At 53.0% G+C, this 23,537-nt stretch overlaps 1 protein-coding gene across 2 annotated transcripts in view; it reads right to left on the bottom strand.

The window, feature by feature from the left end:
- The window catches only part of JPH3 (junctophilin 3), a 165,259-nt gene that overhangs the window by 61,536 nt on the left and 80,186 nt on the right, over positions 1–23,537 (bottom strand). The window contains exon 1 of one of the 2 annotated variants that reach the window (XM_061134229.1): positions 13,863–14,338. The exons of the other annotated variant lie outside the window; for it this stretch is intronic. Within the exon in view, the coding sequence (XP_060990212.1) occupies positions 13,863–14,244 (382 nt within the window). The 5' untranslated portion in view covers positions 14,245–14,338. Of the gene's footprint in view, positions 1–13,862; positions 14,339–23,537 lie in introns of those variants that run through there. 2 annotated transcript variants of the gene reach the window in all.

The raw sequence follows: 23,537 nt of genomic DNA, 5'->3' as shown, positions 1-23,537 counted from the left end.
ACTGTGTCCACAAATGTTCACAGCAGTACCATTCACAACAGTCCAAGAGTGGAACCAATACAAATGCCCATCGACGGATGGATGGATAAACAACTGAGGTCTATCCATATAGTCCACTGTTGCTCAGTCTTAAAAAGGAAAGAAGGGGCTTCCCTGGTGGCGTGGCAGTAAAGAATCCACTTGCCAATGGAGGAGATGTGAGTTTAATCTCTGATCCCACATGCTGTGCACTGAGCCCGTGCTTTAGAGCCCAGGAGCTGCAACTACTTTAGCCCATGGGCTGCAACTACTGAAGCCCGCATGCCTAGAGCCCGGGCTCTGCAACAAGAGAAGCCGTCCCAATGAGAAACCCGTGGAGCGCAGCTAGAGAGGAGCCCCTGCTCTCCACAACGAGAGAAAAGCCCGCGTGGCAATGAAGATCCAGCACGGCCAAAAACAAACTTTTTTAAAAATTTAAACAAAAAAGAAGGAATGAACTTCTGATACATGGGATGTGGATGGACCTGGGTGCTGAGTGAAATAAGCCAAACCCAGAAGACCACATGCAGAGTGTAGGATTCCATCCACATGAAATATCCGGAATAGGCAGGTCCACAGACAGCAGAATAGGGCTTGTCAAGGGCTGGGGGGCGGGGGGCAATGGGGAGTCACTGCTTAATGCAGAACAGGGTTTCTTTTGTGGGTGATACACATGTTCTAAAACTAGGTGGTGGTGACAGCTGCACAACCTTGTAAACATTCTAAAAAGCACTGAATTATGCACTTTAAAAAAGTGGATTTTATGTAAGTTATATCTCAATAAACACAACACGATTTGTCTTCTCTCAGGGCACAGGTGTGACCTGGGACCACCTATGGGATTAATAGGATAAGTGGGGAGGATGTGAAGCACAGAATGGGGGCTACCATCCACCCCTGGGGTTTGTGAAGGGTCTACAACAACAGCAATAGCAACTTGTTCATGGAGCATCCGTGGGTACCGGGTGCCAGCTCAGGAATCTTCGCCTGGGCTCATGTACCTTCAGGAAGGCCCTCGCAGGCTTGTAACCGATGGCCTGCGTGCTGTCTGAACTCAGCCCTGTACTCTGTGATTCCGTGGCTTCCGGAATGCAGCTCTCCCTCGTGACTGGGGCAGGTCCCTGCTTTCCTGGCCTGTAAATGGGCACGCTACGTGGGGGTGATCAGAGGACCTGATGAGGGAACATGGTGGCCAGGTGGACAGGACAAGCGAGGGCTGAGTCCCTGCCCGGCCTCTGCTCCTGCTGTCCTCCTGCCCCCTCGGTCTGTCTTCCCACCCTCCCCACCCTCCTCCAAATCTGAGTCCTGGGGCTCCTCCAGGAACACGCCTTCCCTGGCTTTCAGCATCACCTCCCACAGGACGATGTCCCCTGAGACCCAGACTCACAACCCCCACCACACCCTGTCCTCACCCGACCCCACATCCACCCCTCCCCGGGGTCCCCTCAGCCCCCGGTTCCCGGGCACTGTCTGCCTGCACTCCACCCCCCTGCTCTGCCCATCTCCAAATTCTCAGGCCTCTGGTTCTCCCCTGAGCACTATCCCCACCCAGACCCAGGCCATCATCCCCTCCCTCCTGGACAACTGCACCCCTCCCGGGGGCCCCCAGCTTCCTCTAGCACTGCCCCCCCACTTTCCTTCCCTACCCAGCAGCCAGAGTGATCATCCAAACACAGCCATACAACTGCCGCACGGCCCAGCAAGTGCACATCTGGGCATTTATCCCAGAGAAATGAAGGCTTAGGTTCGCACAGAGCCTCTGTGTGGAAGAGTGCAGCGGTGGTATTCACAGAAGCCCCCCGCGGGAACACCCCAGACGCCCCTCAACCGGGAAAGGGCGCCTCTCCATTCATGGAGGAGCACAGTGGGCAGTGAAAGGAACCAACTGTTGGTGCGAACAATGGCCTGGATGGTCTCCAGGGAACCACAGCGCGCTACAAAGCCAGCTCCCAAAGGCTACATTTGTAGAACATTCTTGAAATGAGAAATGACAGAAATGGAGAGCAGATCCGTGGTCGCAGAGGTTGAGCTCAGAGACCGGTGCGGGGGGAGGAGGGATGGATGTGGCCCTAAAGCAGGATGGAGGGTCCGGGTGGTGACAGGCTTTCTGTCTGGGACAGTACCCACGCTGCCATTCGGACTGTAACACCATACTAGAGTTGTGCAAAATGTTACCACTGGGGGCATGTGGTGGAGGGTTCAAGGGATACCCTTGTATCATTCTCACAAGTGCACGTGAATCTACAATTATCTGGAAACAAAACATTTAATTACAAAAGCACAAACACCAGATCGCATGCTGCCCTGCTTAAATCGTTCAGAGCCCTTCCCTGGCCTCTGGACAAAATCCAGCATCCTGCCTGCAGCCCGGAAGCTGAGCTCGGATGCTGTTACTCTCTGCCTCCCTCTGCTGCAGACCAAGCCCTGCCTCCTGGCCTTCTCCCCCTCTCCACGAAAGGCTGCCCTCTCACATCTCCAGCTCCCTGCTAAGGGGTCATTCATTCACCATCCAACCATGGTCCCCTGAGGTCCCCCTGCTGCAGGTGCTGTGGCCGGACTGGGGGTCACAATCAGGAACTCGACAGATGGGCCTCTGCCTTCCTGGAGCTTCCAGTCCAAGGAGAAATGATGCCACCGAAGCCAGTGCACAAGCAAGGGTGCACGCGGAGGTCCAGGGGCACCAGGGGGCCAGAGGCAGGTGGAGGGGGCGCCACACTTGCAAAGCCACAGACCACCCTCACTGTCCTCACCAAAGTGCATCTCAGAGCGACCCATGAGCAGCCGGGTCTCCAAACTCACCAGTGACAACCCAATGGTTGGGGGTAGGGCCCCGAAACACACATGCGTTGACTGCACGTCCCCAGGTGGGCAATGGGGCCCCAGCTCATGCCCTCTGGCTTTGCTCCTACAACCAGTCTCCGAGAAAGCCTGTGCAATTTGTGAGTGGCCAGCCAGGTAGGATCTCATCTGGCACTCACCTACGGGCCCCCCAAACTCCTTAGTCCCTGAAACCCTCCCACTGAAAACCCCTCCAGGACTCCCCACAGTGCAGGTGCTGCCCAGCCCCCACGGAAACACCCCGTCCCCATTCGCCGTCCTTAGCCCTGATGCAGAGACCCGCTGGGGTAGGGGGACAGGTCTTCTCAGCATGGTGCTCATGACTACCCACATCAGGCGGCCCCACTGCAGGCCCCTGGCTCTCCTCTGGGAGCCTGTCCAGGCGGCCCCGGTCAGACCACAAAGTAGTTCAGTCCCTGTTTCAGCATTTCCCATCTCCCCTACTCCCTGAGCCTCAGGCCCACCCCCCTTCTGTAAAATGGAGGGGTCACGCTTATCTCACAAGGGGACCACAGGGAAGAAGCTTGGGCAGGGACTTCCCTAGTGGTTTGGTGGTTAAGAAACTGCGCTTCCAATGCAGGGTTCAATCCCTGGTCGGGGAACTAAGATCCTACATGCTAAGGGGCAACTAAGCTTGCACGCCCCAACTACTGGGTCCGCACTGCAATGAAGAAGCCGCACATGGCAGGGAAGTCTCAATGCAGCCAAAATTTAAAAAAAAAAAGAAAGAAGAAGGCCAGGTCACTCCCAGCTCAAAAGGCCAAACACTCACCAGGCATGGGAGAGACGGTAGCTGACAGAGGGTAGCTGTGGGGAGCAGGATGGGAGGAAGGTCAGGGTGTCAGATGCTGGCTGCAAGCGTGGACCCTGGAGTCCTCTGGGAGAAGCCTCGGGCTGTGGGCCCCTGGAAAGGAGCATCCTGAGAGGAGAGGAGGGACGGAGGGGTGGGGGAGGCCCATTACCCACTCCTGCCCTTTGCCTCAGACTCAGGCCTGTAGGAGTCCACAGGTCCTCTGTCCACTTCCCACTGGCTGTGAAATCTCGGTGTGTATGGACACCTGTGGAGAATGGCAGGGTTCTCATCTGGGGTCTATGGAGAGGCCTCAGGGAGTCTGCAACCCCTAGAGATGCCCACAAAATGTCACAGGACTTGCCTGCCCCTGGGAGAGGGCCACAGCTCTCAGAGGGCCTGGGAGAACCCACGCATTTATGAATGTGGATGAAGGCCCACTGGAGGTCCAGACTCAAAAGATAGTGTCACCCTCTCTGGCCTCTGCCTCACGGTGAGATGTGGGCTCCTCTGGCCCTAGCTTCCTCAGCTGTAAGGATGGGGATGAAATGATGGCTCCACTGGGGAACACCATCGCTTGGGACTGCGGACAGCTCTGGGCCAGCTGAGCCCACAACCCAACAGTCATGCAACCTCCTAAAGCCACAGGACGTGCACACTTCACTTTCTCATCCCCTAAATGAGACCCCATGCCTTACCCCAAGGGCTTCCCTGGTGGCTCAGTGGTAAAGAATCCACCTGCAATGCAGGAGATGCGGGTTTGGTCCCTGGGTTGGGAAGATCCCCTGGAGAAGGAAATGGCAACCCACACCAGTATTCCTGCCTGAAGAATCCCATGGACAGAGGAGCCTGGCGGGCTACAGTCCATGGGGTTGCAAAAAGTCGGACACAACTGAAGCGACTGAGCATGTCCACCTTACCTCAAACCACTGATTTAAGGGCTACAACTGATGCTTGCGAACTGTGGTGCTAGAGAAGACTGTTGAGAGTCCCTTGGACTGCAAGGAGATCAAGTAAGTCAATCCTAAAGGACATCAACCCCAAATGTTCATCATTCAAGGAATGATGCTGAAGCTGAAGCTCCAATACTTTGGCTACCTGATGGAAAGAGCTGACTCACTGGAAAAGACCCTGATGCTGGGAAAGACTGAGGATAGAAGGACAAGGGGATGAGAGAGGATGAGATGGTTGGATGGCATCACTGACTCAATCAACATGAGTTTGAGCAAACTCCAAGAGATAGTGAAGGGATAGGGAAGCCTGGCGTGCTGCCGTACATGGTGTTGCAAAGAGTCGGACATGAGTTAGTGACTGAACAACAACAAAGGACTAAAAGAAATAACACCTGTGGTAAGCGTACAGCTCAGTCCTTGGAAGTAAAGGATGCTAAGTGGATGTTTAGACAGTGAGTATCCTTGCTCCAAAGGAATCTCCTGGCTTCAGGATTCCAGTTAACACATATTCACCTTGGAGCTCTTTCAAACCAAAACTGGTATGACATTGCAGTGGGTTGATGTCCCCCAAAAGAGAGGTCCAAGTCCTAAACCCTGATACCTGGGAATGTGCCCTTATTTAACCATCTTTATTTATTTTTGGCTGGGCCAGGTAGCATGTGGGATATCAGTTCCCCAACCAGGGAGCCCCACATGCCCTCTGCAGTAGAAGTGCAGAGTCTTAACCAATGCACCATCAGGGAAGTCCCCTGTGTGCTCTTATTTAGAAAAAGGGTCTCTGCAGATGCAGTGAACTTAAAGTCCTTGAGATGAGATCACCCTGGATTTTGGCTGAGCCTTAAATCTAATGAGAGGCATCCTTCCAAGAAACACAGGGGAGACACAGACACAGAGAAGGAGGCCACTGGCGACGGGGCAGAAGTGAAACATCGCTTACCCGCATGGATGTGACACTAGGGAACGCTAGTCTATTTCATTTTCATGAGCCATGTGACCCAGAGTTTAAAAAAACTCTGTCCAGAGCGGTGACTCTCAGCCCTGCCTCCTTCGTCACACACCCAAGCTAGATACCACTGTCCGAGATCCTGGCTGCAGAGGTGCCGCACGGAGCCCAAACACATCCCTCCCTCAAACCATCCCAGTGATCCCAACGTGTGGCTGAGGCTGCTCTGGATGCAAGGACATCGACCAAGCCACATGTGAGAATCACCTGGGCAGCTTGCAAAAGGACTCAAACACCCAGGCCACACCCAGACCACCCCGTCAGCATCTCTGGGTGGGGCCAATCACCAAGAATTTTTCATAGTGCTCAGATGACTCTGCATGCAGCCAAGGTAGGAACTCCAATGGAGCTGCCCACATGTGAACCTCCCGGGCATCTTGCAAGCACGAGGATTCCAACCCTGCAGGTCTACGGGGCGGGGGGGAGGACCTCAGACTCTGCATTTCTAACCGTCCCCCTGGACACCATCCATGGTGGAGATACTGTGCGGCTGGGGATGAGAAGGGCTGCCCAGCACCGTGGTTCTACAGGTGGGGTCCTCGGATCAGTAGCATCAGCACCAACTGAAACATATAAGAAATGTAAATTCCTGGGGCTACCTCTCAGACCCAGGAGGTCAGCAGCCTATTTTAACAGGGGGCCAGCAATCTAGTTTAACACACCTCCAAGGTGACACAATCAGGTGGCGGATGCACTGACCTGGGGTAACAGACAATGGCAGGCCAGCACCATCAGCAAGACTGACCCTTGATTTGGTCGGAGGTCTCCAAAAGCACCAGGGAGCCCTCCCTGTGTCCAAATCAATACCTTTGACATTCCTGGGAATTTGTGAGGTGACACATATGGAAAAAATTGTTATGGTAGCTCAAATGGTAAAGAAACTGCCTTCAATGCAGGAGATCTGAGTTTGATCCCTGGGTTGGAAAGATCCCCTGGAGAAGGTAATGGCAACACACTCCAGTGTTCTTGCCTGGAGAATCCCATGGACAGAGGAGCCTGGTGGGCTACAGTCCATGGGATTGCAAAGAGCCGGACACGACTGAAGTGACTAACACTTTCATCATGGAGATGAGAAAACCAAGGCTGAGGACAAGCCTCCTTCAAGGCCAGCAACTTCAGTCCTGGGGTAATGACCACACTGCCCACTGTCATTCAGACTCGGCTCAGGTGCCCCTCCGAGGATGCCTCTGGGGCTCACGTAAGGACAGACATGCCTCTTCCTTCCCTTCACAGAACCCTCACCTGTGCCATTTCCTTTTGAGATGCTCAAAGTCTGGCCTGAGAAACTCCTAATTATTTTACACATTATAGTTTTGCACCCAGACTACACATTCTTCTGTAAAAGTCATGTCATGCTGTTTCTTGCGTTTTAGATTTTATTTGCTTATTTCTTTTCCAACAGCCTATGTTACTGCAAACTATGTACTGTGTACATAGTGCTATGGACTATGGTCGTGTCCCTCCAGAACCCTATGGGCTTTGGGAGGTGATGAGGTCATGAGGATGGGGCCCATCATGATGGGATTGGTGCCCTTATGAAGGAGACCCTACAGAACTCCTCTGTCCTTCCCCCCAAGGGAGGACACAGAGAAGCTGGTGGTCTGCAACCCAGAAGGTCCTCACCAAACACTGAATCTGCCAGCACCGTGATCTGGAACATCTCGGCCTCTGGAAGCATGAGAAATGAATGCTGTTGTTTATAACCTCCCCATCCCCAACCCAGTCTACGGTTTTCTGCTGCAGCAGCCCAAAGGGACAAAGACACAGAGTCGGGTGCAGCAGATATTGCCAGGTGGACCCACTGAAAGTGAGGTTTCAGTCTTTACACTGTGAGCATAGTAGGAACTTGGTAAATGTTGCTCAATTACTGAACGAATCAAGCTGAGGAAAAGGGACCATTAGAAAGTGGACAGATGAAAGAGTACTTATTTTTCTGCTTGTGTTTCCTAGCACTTAAAAAAAAAATTTATTTATTTGGCTGCACTGGGTCTCAGTTGCAGCACATAGGCTCTCTGTTGTGGCATGCAGGCTTCTCTGGTGTGGCACGTGGGATCCAGAGTGCGTGAGCTCAGTAGGTGCAGCACACGGGCTTCATTGCCCCATGGTACATGGGATCTTATTTCTCCAACCAGGGTCCAGGCTTTCCTGGACCACCAGGAAAGTCCCTTGCCTAGCACTTTACAATGAATGCTGCTCATTAGACAGTGTTCCAACAGTGTCTCCTGGCCATGACTGCCTCACAGCATTAGAACATCTTCTCTATTATTCACTGTATTCAACACCATCCACCTTAGTCATGTAAAATGCTGGCAGGTCTATGAGCAACAACAGAGCTGATAACAAAACCAAACCAATCAGGGAATTTTAACAGCAATGCTTTGGAGGGTTTTTAAACTTCCCTTTAACTGTCTACATCCAACTCTAAGTTCTTGCAACAGGATGGATGTGTGAAATGATGACAGTGAATGAAATTACCAAATACTGCTTCATTTGCCCAATGAAGCACACATATATATCTACTGGGTGACCACTGTATGTGGGCACTACTTTAGTGACGGGACACACATCCCTTCCTGCATGACTCTTATGCTCCACACTGGTGCTGTACAAGAAGACTTTCTGTGATGACAGAAATGTTCTGTCTCTGCACTGTCCAAGGTGGTGGCCTCAAGTCACAAGCAGCATTTGAGCATGTGGAATGCAGCTAGCATGGCAGAGGTACTGAGTTTCTAAATGTCATTTAATTGCAATTAATTCAAATTTAAATTTAAATGACCACATGCAGATTGGGCAGAGTTGGTTCAGATGACTAATCCATTGATGCTGATTTAAACAGAACGGAGGCAAGACCATCTTCATTGTCTGCAACAGACAAAATCCTTCCTTTGCTCCCATGTGTGCACTTCCTGCGGTACACTTTTTCTCTTTATTTGGCCGTGCCACGTGGCACGTGGGGTCTTAGTTCCCTGACCAGGGATTGAACCCACACTCCCTGCAGTGGAAGTCTTAACCACTGGACGACCAGGGAAGTCCCTGGTGCGCACTTGTAATCCTTTTACACCACATGGGAACTGAGCACACACAACCCAAGGCAGAAGTAGACCTCGGGTTTTAATTGCATGAGTTCTACTAAAGGACCCCATCCCAACCCTGCCCACCCTAGCTGGGAAATGCCCCCTTGGCTCACCAGGAGACACCGAGAAGGCATTCAACTGGCCAGTAGACAAGGTCTTAGTGGACGAAGTGCCCAGAGGGAATCGGAGCAAGGCAGTCTCCCAGCAGCCCAGGCAGAACAGGGGAGCGCTCTCCAAGGTGCTGAACGGGCCGCTCCCGTCTCTGGAACAACGGGCGAGCCGGCCCCTCGCTCTAGTCCACAGGGCCTGTTTGGCAAAGCCAGGACTCCACACAGCACCACTTTCATCAACCACATGCCCTTTTCCAAGCCAGGAAACTACAAATTGGGGAGCAGTTGATCCAAGAGGGGACGAATCGCTGCGGAAAATTCAAACATCACCCGTCCTTCCAGGGCTCACAAATCTAATATCGTGCTGACATTTAAGGACCTGAGGAATGTTTTATACAGGCTTATCAGCTCAGGTTGATAGCTAGCTATCTTTAGAGCTGTGGAGGCCTGGCAGAAAATGAGGAAGAGAAAGTGCTGAGGAAAAATGGCAGACGCTCCTGGCCCTGCCCTCTTGCCACCATCACCGCCTTTTCCGGGGGGGCTTCCTCTCTCCATAGGCATCCTCAGAAGATGGACCCACAGTGCCCTGTCCTCGGGTTCACTGCATGAACTGTTAGCGTCAGTGAGGGCTGCTCACTAGCTACCCGGTGGATGGCTATTTTCAGAGGGTGCTGATCCTCACCAGCTCAGTTAGGCTTCCTAATATAAAGCCCGTCAAATTGCTCCAGGGCTGTGCTGGGTGAGGGGACTTTTCAGTAACACTCGTCTCTCAGCTATAATTGGCAACAAAGAACTAGTTATCTGCTTTCCCTTCTCCTTTCACCTCACGGAGCCTTCTCCCTCCCCAAAGGGGCTGAAAGACTCTCTGAAGATGCACTTTCATCTCCAGTTGCCTTTCGTTTCTGAAATGAGTTCCTACTGGCGCAATATTACTGTCCATGGACCTGCTTCCTCCTAAATTAAGCATTTGGATTTTTAAAAAAAAGTTCACTTTTCACATATTCCAAGCACCAATGGTCATTTATTTTGAAGAGGGTTTCCCCCACTTAAAGAGGGGGTGCTGACTGCCTAAATGTGTATTTAAAGTGGAAACAAAGCTGCAGAACCGTATGGACCTGAGCCCTGCTCTGTGGCTGTCACCCTCTCTTTATGGGAAGAGCCGCTTCTCGGGAGGAGTGGAGGTGGGGGGCCCTGGGGTACCTGGCAAGCGAACAGAGCTGGAGGGCACACGTGGCTGTGTTTTGGGGGACAGGGTAGAAACCATCTCCGGGTGACAGGTGTACTGCGTGCGCGCACGCAGGCGCAGGGGGATCTGAATTTTGACTGTGGGCGTGTGTGATTCGTGTGGGCCGAGGGATCTGGGCCAGTGAACGGAATCTGTATGTGAGGGGGAGCGGCCGGGTGTGTGCAATGACTCACATCTTTCGGGCTGTGGGAGGGTTTTATTTGCGGGGGTAACTTTCGGTCCGAGGGATCCTATGCACATGGCACCCGACAGGAAATATTTACCTGTGCAGCAAAGCAGGGGTCCGTCAAGTGGAGAAGAGGGCCCCGGTGGGGCGTCTGGCCATGTGCACATGCCTGCAACCCATCTGCCGCACCCAGAGGAGAAGGAGGGTGTGGAGGGAGAGGAAGAACAAGGATGGGGTTTTGCACAAGGGAGTTCAGAGAGAGGTGTCCCGCACAGAAGCAAGAGCTTGGGATCCGCCGCCCTGAGTGTGATTCCAGGTGCTGCCCAGCGCGCAGCAGCCAAGTCACCTGGCTCCTCTGAGCCTCTGCTTCCCAAAGTGGGAAATGTGAAGAAGGAGAAAACCAAGCCCGGAAACAAACAGGGACTGAGTGCTGTAGTCATGTAGACACTCGCCACACGCCCGGCACACAGTAAGTGTTGAGCACGGCCATTTATTAACATTTTCATGATCATTATCATCATGTCTGGCTGTTGGTTCTAATAACGATCATTGTAAGTGACAGTCATTACATGTGAACTCTAATAATAAAACGGTGCTAAATAATAATGAGTGCTTACTCTATTCCTGGTGCTGCCATGTACACCACCTCAATTAAGCCCCGCCCACTCCACAGTTGTTGCTATCGGCCCTTTGTATGGCTTCAGAAACAGAAGCTCAGAGAGGTTAGGCAGCCCGCCCCAAGGTCACAGAGGAGAGCAAAGGCACAACCGGGATTCAAGCCCAACGGGTGTCGACCCCACCGCGTGCGCTCCTGCCACCCCTGTGCCCCAGGCCTCACTGTCTCTTCAGGGTCAGCCGCCAGACAGTGGAAGCCACTCAGCTCGGTTGAGTGAGCAATGCCGGCCTTGTGCCTGGGGGAGGATGAACCTGGAGGAGGAGGAGTTGGCAGAAGTGTCCCCAGTTGAAATGGATTCCATACCAATTCCAGCTAAATGTAGAATACATTTGCCGTTGGTGCATTATTCATGAAAATCACCGTTTTCCCCAAGTCAGCACTGGGAGCTGGGCGGCTGCCCGCCCCACATCCCCATCCCGTGTGCAGAGGAAAGCAGGGTTGGAAGCAGGACCGTGAGCTCGTTAAGGCTCTGCTGGGCCTCTCCAGGCATGATCCACGCTGCCCACCAGTTGACTTGGGAGCAGGCGTGGAGACCACCGCTCAGTTCTGGTGGATTACGAAACATCACGTCAACCCTGCTCGCCCCGCGCGCTGCTTGAGGGCGAACATTGTCAACAGCCACCCCCTTCCTGGTGAGTGGTGGGGACTGGGTTCCAGTGGCCCCTGATTATTCCAGGCCACAAAGGTCAGCTCGACTTTCTGTCCTGCCTTGTCGCCAACCAAAAGGTAGCAAGTCGGCCTGGCACCCCGCATCCATGTGGCCGCCTCAGTTGGCACACAGGTGATGGGATGTGAGTGAGGAAAGGGGGGTCCCACCCTGAACAGACTAGGGGTTCAAACCCTCGCCTCTACCACCAAAGGCTGGGGGCTCGGTCCTGTCCCATGCGCTCTGGGGCCTCCTTGGCTCGGGAGGTGGTGGACATGACTCCCTCCACTGCAACCTGTGAGACTCAAGCAAAACGATGTGGAGGAAGGTGTTTTAGGGGGTGGACACGGTGGAGCTGGTTGGTAGCGGATGGAGACCCAAGGATATCCACCCAATGAAAGCGGCGCTTCTCCCAACAACGCAGCCCATCCTACATTCGTGGCCCCACAGAATCGGACCCTCTCCTCCCAGTGAAACCACCACCCTTCCCTCTAAAATGGAAGCTCCGTGAGGGCACAGATTTCCATCTGCCGTCTTCCCAGGGCCCCGAGCACCTGCCCATAGTAGGCACTCGGGAGGTGTCTGATGAACAGAGGCTAGAATTTCATGGGCCACTGAAGATCTCTGGGGAAGGGGGGCGCTGGCCAGGGTGCTGGACCTCCCTCGCAGACACCCTGCCGAGTCCCACGGGGACCGGCCCAGCCCCTCTCCTCCCAGACTCCAGTCTCCAGGCACAGACACAGCTGGCAGAACCTCCGGAGGGACGGATCTGCAGAGCAGCCAGACCGGAGCCACGGGTGACGGCTGCCCTGGGCTCCCAAAGTGCCCAGCTGGGAGCGCCAGGCTGCTCGGCCGCCCACCTCAGCCACCCACATCTGCTGCCTGGGCCTCACAGTGCCTGCACACACACACACACACACACACACACACACACACACACACACACACGCCCACGGCCTAGAACCCAGGGAGGGCTGTCTGTTCGGCCTGGCCCCAGCACCCCAGGGTCAAGGAAGCTCTCCAACCCACTCCAGGAAAACAACAACAGCACAGAAGAGGCCGCCTGGGACGGGGCGCCATGGCTTTGACAGGCAGGAGCGTTATATAATTAACTGCCCCCCACGCCTCCTCCCCTTGGAGGAATAACGAACCCTGCCTCTCAGTTGCATAAGCCAAAATAATAATTACTCTCCAGCCCTCTGACACTCCTGGATGTGGCCGGGGAGCAGGTGTTCAGCACAAGCTTCAGGAGCCTCAGACAGCGAGCAGGGACCGCATGGACGTCTGTGACTCTTGTGCCCAGCAGAAGCACACAAGTCCCCTCCAGTCCCCACTCCTTTCCCAGGCATCCAAGCCTGAAAAATCAGCCAGCCGCCAAGAGGGAGCCACTCATCAGGATAAGCTCCCAGAGGGGGGAGGGGGCCTCTGGGGAGCAGGCTTGCTTGGGGTCTGGCTTCCAGGAACAGAAGTGCCCCACACCTCTCAGATGCCCCAAGGAGTGGACATTGGAGTGTCTGGGACAGCGATGGGGGACAGCCAGGGCTCCCTGCACAGAAACCATCTTAGAGCCGCGGAGGGCGGGCAGCACGCTGGCTTCCGGCGCCGGCTCAGCCGGGAATGTGGCGGCATCTTAGAATGAAGGCACAGAGCATCCCTAAACTAATGGTGAAAATGATTCAGCCACTGAAAGGCGAGATTCCTGGGCTCGCGCTAAACAGATGGGCCTCCCTCCCTCCCTCCCGCCAGCAGCCTGCTCCAACAGCGCTAGCCCTGCGTCCAACCACCTAGAAGTTTATTGCCTTGTTGTGATGGTTTGGGTTCGCGTCCCCCGCCTCTAGCTCTCCCAGCCGCTCTCTTTCCATTGGCTTGGGTTGATCAGGACTAAGGGAGGCCCGGAGGCACCGCAGGAAAAACAAGCAGCAGAGCAGGGGCCTGACTCCCAGAGGCCGACACCCAGGGAGCAGGGCCAGCAAGGGGAGGGGGCCCTCTCCCAGCCCCCCTGCGCCCTTGCTGGGTCCCAGAGGAGGCCGCGGGCCCAGCCTGGCCTTTCCGGCCTGCTCTTGGACGATGCACTAACACCCGGCTCAGCTCTGAGGCTCCCGGGCCTGGCACTGCTCCCAGAAAGCCCCCAACACCCTTCCGCTGGCACAGGGGCGCTGTCCCCCACCAGGCAGTGAGGCAACCTGTAGCCAAGGCCGCTGTGGCCTCCAGGGAGCCCTAGGAAATGCCCCAGGTGCCCACGGCCCTCTGGAGGGAGAAGCTCGACTCCCCAGAGATAAAACAGAAGAAGCGAGAGAAGAAGGTCCCTCCTCCGCCAGCCCCCGCGCGCCGGGCGCACCTACCTCCATCGGAGTAGGTCTCCGTGCCGTAGCCGTCCTGCAGCCCGTTACTCCAGGTCCCTTCGTACTTGGCCCCGTTGCCCGTGCACTCCCGCACCCCGTAGCGCCCCTTAAATCCGTGCGTCCACTCGCCCTTGTACACCCACTTCCCCTTGCTCTCCAGGCCGATGCCGTGGCGCTTGCCCTGCGCCCAAGTGCCCTGGTACGTGTTGCCGCTGGGCCAGGTGTAGACGCCCAGTACCTCGAAGCCGTGGCTCCACGAGCCGGTGTATTCGCCTTGGCCCTTGGGGCCGGTGCAGACGCCATGGCCGTGCGCCTTGCCGTCCTCCCAGCCTCCACAGTAGGACCCTCCATCGTCAAAATTAAACCTGCCCCCACTGGACATGCATGTAACTCGGTTTGCAAATCCCGCAAACGGTGAAAAAAAAAAAAAAAAAGGCGATCAACAAACCGGAGTCTTGGTTGGCTGGCTGGCTGGTTTTGTTTTGCTTTTTTTTTTTTTTTATAAGGAAGAATGAAGAAAGCAAAAAACACAGCGAGCAGATCCCGGGCGGCGGACGGCCGCGGCGTCGGCTTCGGAGGAATTCAAGTCAATTGGGGGCGATTATTCATTTTCGAGCTGCGCCGCGGAGCCTGACCAGCGTCTCGCGCTCCCGCTGGAGACAGGACCGGAGGGGAGGAGGGCGGGGGAGGGGAGGGGAGGGGAGGGGGAGGGAGGGGGCAGGAGCAGGAGCGGCTGGTGCGAACGGCTCCACCTCAGCGGCAAGTGCCCCTCGGAGGCGAGCCCGCCGGGTTGGCCGCGCAGGCCAGGCGGGGACGGCGGCGCTCAGGCCCGGGGCGCAGTCCCCCACCTGCGGCTGCCGCGCTGCGGGCGCCCGAGGGCGGCGGCGGGGCCCGCGGGCGGCGGCGGCACGGGCGGCGGCGCGGGCGGCTGCACCATATTGGGGGCCGCGGGCCGGGCCGGGCCGGGCCGGGCGGCGGCAGCAGCAGCAATGCGGCGGGTCGGGCGGCGGCGGCGGCGGCGGCGGCGGCGGCAGCAGCGGCGGCGTGCGCTCTGGGCCCTGCTCGCGCGCTCGGGCAGGCGCGGCGCGCGCCCGCACCCCGCGCCCCGCCCGCCCGCGCGCCCCCGCACCCCGCCGCCCGCGCGCCCCCGCCCGGCCCCCCGCCCCCGGCGCACCCGCGGCCTGGAGAGGGGAGCTGGCCCGCCTGGCTGAGGGCGCGTGGCGCAGGCGGGGACCCGGGGCGCCCCGCCCGCCTGGCGTCACCTCTTGCTTCGATCGGCCTGGAAATAGGGGTCCAGCCGCGGCGCCCCAGACGCCCCCCTTCCCCCCATCTTTCCCGGGACTTGGGTTTAAAGGGACAGGAACTGCGTAACGGGAAGGCGCCCAGCACCCAGGGCGCTCTCTGCCCCTTCCCGGGAGCCGCGAGGTGAAGCCGAGCGCCGTAGGCCTTGGGCAGGCCAGGGGCGCCCCGCGCATTTCGGCTTGCCCACCGCGCGCCTAGCCCCTCGCGCCCGACTCCTGTCTGGGACGCCTGGCCCTGACTTGACTGGAGAGGCTCTCGGCGGACCACAGGTGGTTTTCTCTATGACAAATGATCCTTCCTTTTTCCTTACAGGCGATTTGGGTCCACATGTGGGGGAAGGGGGATGCTCGCCTTAGAAAACTGGTATTTGTCCATTGGCCCCTCCCCATAAATTAAGAGAAAGTCCAGCTACGCACAAACCTTGAAGTAAAGACACCCAAATTCCGTTCCTCCCCTGCGCCCCGGCCAACAGGTAGCCCCCCTCTATCCAGTGAGCCGTTGCGCTTTGGGGGAACAAAGTGGAATCGCTTTTCAGGCGTAATTAGGTCTCTCTCCACACATACTCCCACCCCCCACCCCCAAGAGTGGTGTCTGATTCCTGGATCCGGGTATCCTGGGACCAATTTGAAGTGCATTTCCTGGACCATAAATCCGCAAGCAGGAGCCCGAGTTCCCAGCTCTCCGGAACGTGTTGGCAAATGGCAGCAGCCAAGTGCTGCGCGGCGAGATTACACAGGGTCTCGGCTGGTTGCAGTGGGGGATGGGGGGTGGGGGGTACTCAGCGGAGCAGGCCTTGCAGCGGAGGTTTAGGTGGGCCAGGAGAGCTGCGCTTCCAGCGGGAGCGTGGGGGTACGGGGTTACACCTCCTGCCAGCAGTGTTCCCACCTTTGGCTCTTAAGAGAAAACCGGCCCCTCTTCCTCCTCCTTCTCCTAGAATTCAAGTCCAGTTTCTTTTCTCCCCGAGATAACCAAAGTCCCCTCTCTGAAGGGCCATCGGCCTGCAGGGCTGTACCCTCTTCACCACCCCCCAGCAGAGGGACAATTAGAGAGTTTTCAGTTTTGCTTTGTGACTTGCAGTTACTGGGATTCGGTGCACCTTCTAGGTGGTGCCTCCCTGTACCCTCTGGGAGGTGGTCCTACATGCCCAGGGGTGGAGTTCTTGGGCCCAGCTTATCTTAGACTTAATGAAAGTAGCCAAACAGCCCTCCGGAACACCTGGAGCAATTTCCTTTTCAGCCGGCATTGCCCTGGGTTTCTGGTTCTCTGCTTCCTGGCTGAAACAGTGTTATCAGGCTTAGGTCTGCTTATATTGTATTTTGTCTCTCTAAATGGATATGAAATAGCATCTCAGGGCTGTTCCGTGTAAATGAAAGATTAAATGTTGTGAAGGGCTACAGACTTTCCTCACAATTCAGATTGAAATCCTGCCTCCAGGGACTGGCAGCTGTGTGGCTCTGGGCAGTCCCTTAAAGCCTCTGAGCTCATTCTTCTCAACTGTAAAATGGGCACAATAACAGTTCTCATCAGAGCACTGTGAGAATTTATCTGAACTGAGTGCGCAGCACCTGGTAGGTGCTCAAGATGTGGGACGTGATGTTACTAGAAGGCCAGCCCCCAGCGAAGATCATGGCTTTCTACATGGGACACCCAGCCTTCAGCCTGCTCTCCTTAACATAGCTGACATAAAATTGCCATTTCTCTTGGACACTCTGCACTTTCTTCCATTTTATTTCCAAGCTGTCTTTTGCTGATTCAGTGGCCCTTCCTCACACAAGCAGTGGATTGCAACTGAGATCTCATTGGGAAATGATGATTGGTTTCAAGTAATTACTGGCCAGCACCTTCTGCTTCTGGCTAATGCATACCCTTCCCCCAGGCAATTCCAGTACACACACCCCCAGGACCCCTCCCTCCTCTCCAGGTTTGGTCAGATTAGCTCTAGCTTTCAGACTTTCTTTGCTGAAATGCAGATATTAGAGGCATTCATTTTGTGTAATTTGGAAATCATTCTCCCATAAAGTAGGGCTGACAGTATTGATTTCATTTTGGAGGAAACTCTCTAAGGTTATAAACATAGTACCACCCAGCAATTTCAAAACACAGACCAGGGAGAAGAAACAAAAAGCCAGACCCCCATGTGGAATTTCACATCTCTGTGCCCCAGGCTCTGGGGTGAACAGCTAACAGTAGTGACCTCAGGGCACTCCTTAGGTGACCTGGGCTTACCCACTCAGTTTCCACAAAGGCCAGCTTGGAGGGGACTTCTCTGGTGATCCAGTGGCTAGGACTCAATACTCCCAATGCAGGGGGCCCGGGTTCCATCCCTGGTCAGAGAACTAGATCCCACGTGCTGCAGCTAAAGATCTCCCATACTGCAACTAGGACCCAATGCAGCCAAATAAATAAATAAATACTAAATTTAAAAAAACCACACAAAAAAATACCAGCTAGGAGCTCTCTCTGTGAAGTGCCTGGCCAAAGGAAAAATAATGACTGAGCAGGATTCCAGCCCAAGCTGCCCAGTTTTCCAGCCTCCAGGATTGAGAGCTACCATTTCCCTGCCCACTCCTTCTTTCTGCGACCAAGAAATTTTCTGGTTTTGGCTTCAGAAAGGCTTCTTGGTTTCCCTATCTAAAGAACGGCCCCATTTCACCTCCACAGAAGCCTGTGTGTTTCCTTCAGAGAATTGAGCTTCAGTCTACACTTTATGATTCATCTTCATGAATCACGGCTGATGGTGACTGCAGCCATGAAATTAAGATATTTGCTCCTTGGAAGAAAAGCTATGACCAACCTAGGCAACATACCAAAAAGCAGAGACATCACTTTGCCAACAAAGGTCTGTGTAGTCAAAGCTATGGTTTTTCCAGTAGTCATGTGCAGATGTGAGAGTTGGACCATAAAAAAGTCTGAGCCCTGAAGAACTGATGTTTTCAAATTGTGGTGCTGGAGAAGACTCTTGAGAGTCCCTTGACAGCAAGAAGATCAAACCAGTCAATCCTTGAGGAAATCAACCCTGAATATTCATTAGAAGGACTGATGCTGAAGCTGAAACTCCAATACATGGGTCACCTAATGTGAAGAGTCGACTCATTGGAAAAGATCCTGATGCTGGGAAAGACTGAAGGCAGGAGGAGAAGCAGGTGACAGAGGATGAGCTGGTTGGATGGCATCATCTACTCAATGGACATAAGTCTGAGCAAACTCGGGAGATAATGAAGGACAGGGAAGCCTGGCGTGCTGCAGTCCCTGGGGTTGCAAAGAGTTGGACATGACTGAGTGACTGAACAGCAACTTCATGAATGTGCCTGTGTTTACCTGACACTGTGAGATGCCTGCCTCCCTTCCTTCCTGTTCTCTTAGAACATAATGCTGATACTTCTGCTGCCTGGAGGTGGGCTGGCTGGTGAGTGTAGCAGAGGGGGCGCAATGTGATTTGGAAGGTTACAGCGTAAACACAGCTTCTGCTTCATGCTCTTGAGATCCTGGAGAGCTTGGACCCCTCTCTCCATGATGTCAGGAAGCCCAAGCAGCACTGGGAGAGAAAGAGGTCCTCCAGCCCTCAGCCCAACTGGACTCCTGGCCCACAGCCAGTCCCAGGTGACAGCTCCGTAAGCGTACCATTTTGAAAGTAGGTCCGCTAGCTCCTGACTAGCTACTCCAGCAAATGCGACGTGGATCAGAGATCCCACCCACAGGGCTTTCTTCACCATGCCTTGTTATTCATGCCACATGAATATTATTTTATCATATCTATATGATGATCTATATTTCATCTATCTCACATGGATAAAGAATATGGTGTATATATGTATACATACAATGAAATATTAATTAGCCATAAAAATGAATGAGATAATGCCATTTGTAGCAACCATGGATGGACCTAGAGATTTTCATACTTTTTTTCTTTTTGAGGTATAACTGACATACATTATACTAGTTTCAAGTGTACAACATAATGATTTGATATTTGTACATACTGCAAAATGACCACCACGATAAGTCTAATTAACATCCATCACCACACAGAGTTATAGAATTATTTTTTTTCATGATGATAACATTTAAGGTTTACACTCTTAGCAGCTTTCAAATATGCAGTCAGTGTTGTTAACTAGAGGCCATGCTGTGCATGACACCCCCTGACTTACTTGTTTTATACATGGAAGTCTGTACCTTTTGACCTGCTTCACCCATTCCGCCCACCCACCTTCCCTGCAACCTTCAATCCAATCTGTTCCCTGTATCTGTGAGTTTCTTTCCCCCTTTTATAAAGAAGATTCCACACGTAGTTGCAATGAAATATTTGTCTTTCTCTGTCTGACTTAATTCACTTAGCATAATGCCCTCAAGGTCCATCCATGTTGTTGCAAATGGCAAGATTTCATTCATTTTTATGGCTGAATAATATTTCATATCTATATCTATCTATCTCACATGGATAAAGAAGATGTGATATATACACAATGAACTATTACTCAGCCATAAAAAATGAGGTATTGCCATTTGCAGCAACATGAAATTATCATCCTGAGTGAAATTATCATTCTGAAATGAATTAGAAATTATCATCCTGAGTGAAGTAAGTCATACAGAGAAACACAAATATCATATAATATCACTTATATGTGGAATCTTTTATAAAAAGATACAAATGAACTTATTTACAAGACAGAACTAGATCCACAGACATAGAAAACAGACTTATGGGTACCAAAGGGGAAAGGGTGGGGGGATAAATCAGGAGGGTGGGCTTAATTTATACACATGACTATATGTAAAATAGATAGCCAGCAAGGACCTGCCGTATAGCGCAGGGCACTGTACTCAATATTTTATAGTAACCTAAAAGAGAAAATAATCTGAAAATAATATATATATTACATATATATATATATACTTTTTCAGATTATTTGTATAATGTATATACATACACATACATATGATACAAATAATATATATTCTATATATATATAACATATATACACATCATCGTATCATCACATCATATATATATGTATATGCGTGTGTATACATATAACTGAATCACCATGCTCACATTTGAAACTCATACAGCATTGTAAGTCAACTATAGTTCAATAAAATAAACTAGGATATGTTTTCCGTCAATAGGACAGATGATTTGAAATTGAGAATAAAAGAGCTTTGAAAAATGGCAGGCATCATTTTACTTCCTTATTTACAAAGATCTAGAACTATCTATGACCCCAGGGATCACTGTCACTGGGTAATTTCCATTTCTAGATAAAGACAATTATGAAGAAGAGAGAGGAGGAAGAATAAAGAAGGAAGAGAAGGATAAGGAAGAAGTGATTTGGATGGATTAATGAGAAGGAGAAAGAGAGGATGTGGTGATGATGGCAGTGATGATGTTGATGACAGTGGTGGTGATGATGATGGTAATGGTGATGGTGGTGATGGTGATGATGGTGATGATTGTGGCAATGGAGATGGTGGTGATGGTGATGATACTGGTGATGGTGATGTGGTGACGGTGATGATGGTGGTAATGGTGATGATGGTGATGGTGATGGCGGTGATGATTGTGGTAATGGTGATGGTGATGACTGTGGCAATGGTGATGGTGGTGATAGTGATGGTGATGGTGATGGTGATGATTATGGTGACCAGGATTAATTACTACATTTGTGTGCCTGGCTCTGTGTCAAGCACTTGACATTTGCTATCACATTTAATCCTATGACAACTTTATGAGGCTGGGATTATTATTGTCCCCATTTTACACATGAGGAAACCTGAGACCTGGACAGGTCAAATCAGTTGCCCAAAATGGAAATGAACCCAATCAGCAAACAGTAAAGCACAGGCTTGCAAGGACCACACTTTTCTGTCTCGAGTGTGTAAACATCCCCTCACTGGGGAAGACCAGTTGTCGTCTATGGTCAAGCTACATGTTCATACATTTTAATGAATGGTTATATAGCATTGTCCATGAACAACCACCCAGGTGAAGGAATTGAACATTATCAGCATCTCAAACCCCCTAGTGTTCTCCCCTTAATCATAACTTCTCTCCCAAACAGAACCATTAGTCCGAGTTTATCATTATCTTTTTTTCTTTATAGTTTTACCACCTCTGTCTGTGTATTCCTAAGTCCTGTAGTTTAGTTTAGTTTTGGAACTTTATGTGACTGAACTTTTAATACATGCACTCTCTTTTACCCAACATAGTTCTATGGGTCATTCATGTGGTTGTGTATCTCTAGGGTTCATTCATTTGCTTAACAGTGTAATATTCCATTGTATAAATACATCAGATGTTACTCGCTCCATTCTGCCGTAACTAGACATTCAGGTCAGTTGTTTCCGGTTTGGGGCTATTAAAAGAGCTACTTTTGCTTTCCAGTTTATGTGTTCTGTAACGTGTGCACACACCTCTGCACCAGAAATACTTCCTCATTCACAAGACTCAGCATCCCTCCCCAGGAACCAGGCCAGGCAGGTGCATCTCCTCTGAGTTTTGTTGACACTTGTGCTCATCTGGTTTCAGCACATGTCGCTCTGCCCTGTAGTTATTTGTAAAGTCACATCTCTTAATTCATGGTCTCATCCACTCACAGGCAGGGGAACACTGCAAGGTGGGACCCCATCTGATTCCTCTCCTCCGCTCTCTGTGCCTGGCACGGTGTCTGGCACATACCAGGAGAGTGATCGTTGCATTTTGAGTCAATGATGAATGAACAAACCGATGAATGAATGAACAGTGGGCGTTCCCTAAACATTTGTTAAACCAGAGCTTGTCACGTAAGTGAACGGTGGAGCCCGGAGGTGCTGTCAGCTGGGGCTGCTTTCGATCTGTGTTTGACCTTGTTTGACACTCTGATGTCACAGCAGTGGCACTGGGGACACAGACTATGTATGGGCAGAGGAGTGGGAGGATTACGGAGGCCTCACGCACACTCCCTGCTCAGCAGGCGGGGTGTCAGGGTGGAGGGGCAGAGAGGCGTCCAGGAAAACGCTTCCCCACCCCAGGCCAGATCGCTTGTCTCTGTTCCCTCCTCCTTCTCTGCCTCCCAGGGCTAATGAAGGTGATTAGACCTCATTAGACCGAGGCAGCTAGTGGTTTCCAACTGCCATTCCCTTATCTACTCTGTATCCGATTTGTCCGTCCCCGTGATGATTAGCGAGATGGCAGCAGGGTTGGGGCGGGGGGGGGGGGGGTTGTGTGTGTGTTCTGCAGGATTGGCCTGAAGAGGCTTGTAAATCTGCTGGTTCATCAAAGGGGAGGATGAAAGTCCTGGAGTCTGGGCGAGGGCCATGGGCAGGGGCTGAGCTGCCGTAGGAGGGGGATGTACCAGGATCAAAGACAGTGTTGAAGGGCTCAGAGGCTGGGGAGGTGAAGTCCCAGTCGTGGATGGGAGCCCCAAGCAGTGTGGACCAGGTATGCGAGCCAGGCCAGGTGGGTTCATGTCTGTTCTGTCAGGGAGTGCCTCATCAGAGCCCACTGGCCTTGGGATCACACCCAGCGTCCCTAACCTGGTTTGCAAGGCCTCCCTGACCAGTGTCTGCCTCTCCGTCCACCTCCTCCCCTCCTGGCTCCTACGTCCCCTTGGCCTGGGCTGCTGGCTCTGCCCTCACTTGTTCTGCTCCTCCTCCTGCTGCATCCTGTCAGGTCTCTGCTCTGCAACTCCTTCTCCCAGGAAGTCTGCCTGGCCCCCTGACCACTTCCAAGGCCAGGGTGGGTGGCCCCGCCTGTGGTGCCCAGCCCCTGGGGCCTCTGCGCACCCACACCACGCGGTCCAGGCTTGCTCCTCCCCAGCGTTCTCTGCCACGTGACTGACGGCAGGGACCGGGGTTGCTGGGCTAACATTCTACCCTGACTCAGTGTCGGTCTAGAGCAGGTGCTCGAAGAGTCGCTCAGGGGATGACGCATGAAGAAAGTGGGCCAGTGTTTGCCCAGAACCATAGAGTGACTCAGAGGTTCTGGGGTCTGGGGACCCCCTCCTCCCCTCTTGCAGACCTTCCCTACCCCCACCTTGCTTTCCCGTGGATGTAGCCTCCCGCAGCCCCTCTGTGCCATTTGGAGCCTGCAGTGCACACAGGGCTGCTCAGAATCCAGCACTCTGCTCACACAGACGCACTCAAGAGTCTTCCCGAGTCTCAGCCCCCATGCTGGGAGCTTTCACCCAAGGGCCGAGGACCTGAGTTAGTCCCCGAATCAGGTGGTACCTGAAGGCCAGTGTTGTCTGAACTTACCCACTTACTCAAGTACAGAAGCGAATGAATCCCTTTTTGCGCCTACCTCTCTGAGCTGGGTTCTCCGGCTTTTGCAAAAGGGTGTTTTTAAAACATCTTTATTGAGGGACTTCCCTGGAGGTCCAGTGGTTA

This window comes from Dama dama, chromosome 4 (genome assembly GCF_033118175.1).
Source record: "Dama dama isolate Ldn47 chromosome 4, ASM3311817v1, whole genome shotgun sequence".
Classification (NCBI taxonomy): Eukaryota; Metazoa; Chordata; class Mammalia; order Artiodactyla; family Cervidae; genus Dama; species Dama dama.
The sequence above is the reverse complement of the archived record's forward strand: the minus strand, read 5'-3'. Positions and strand labels throughout refer to the sequence as shown.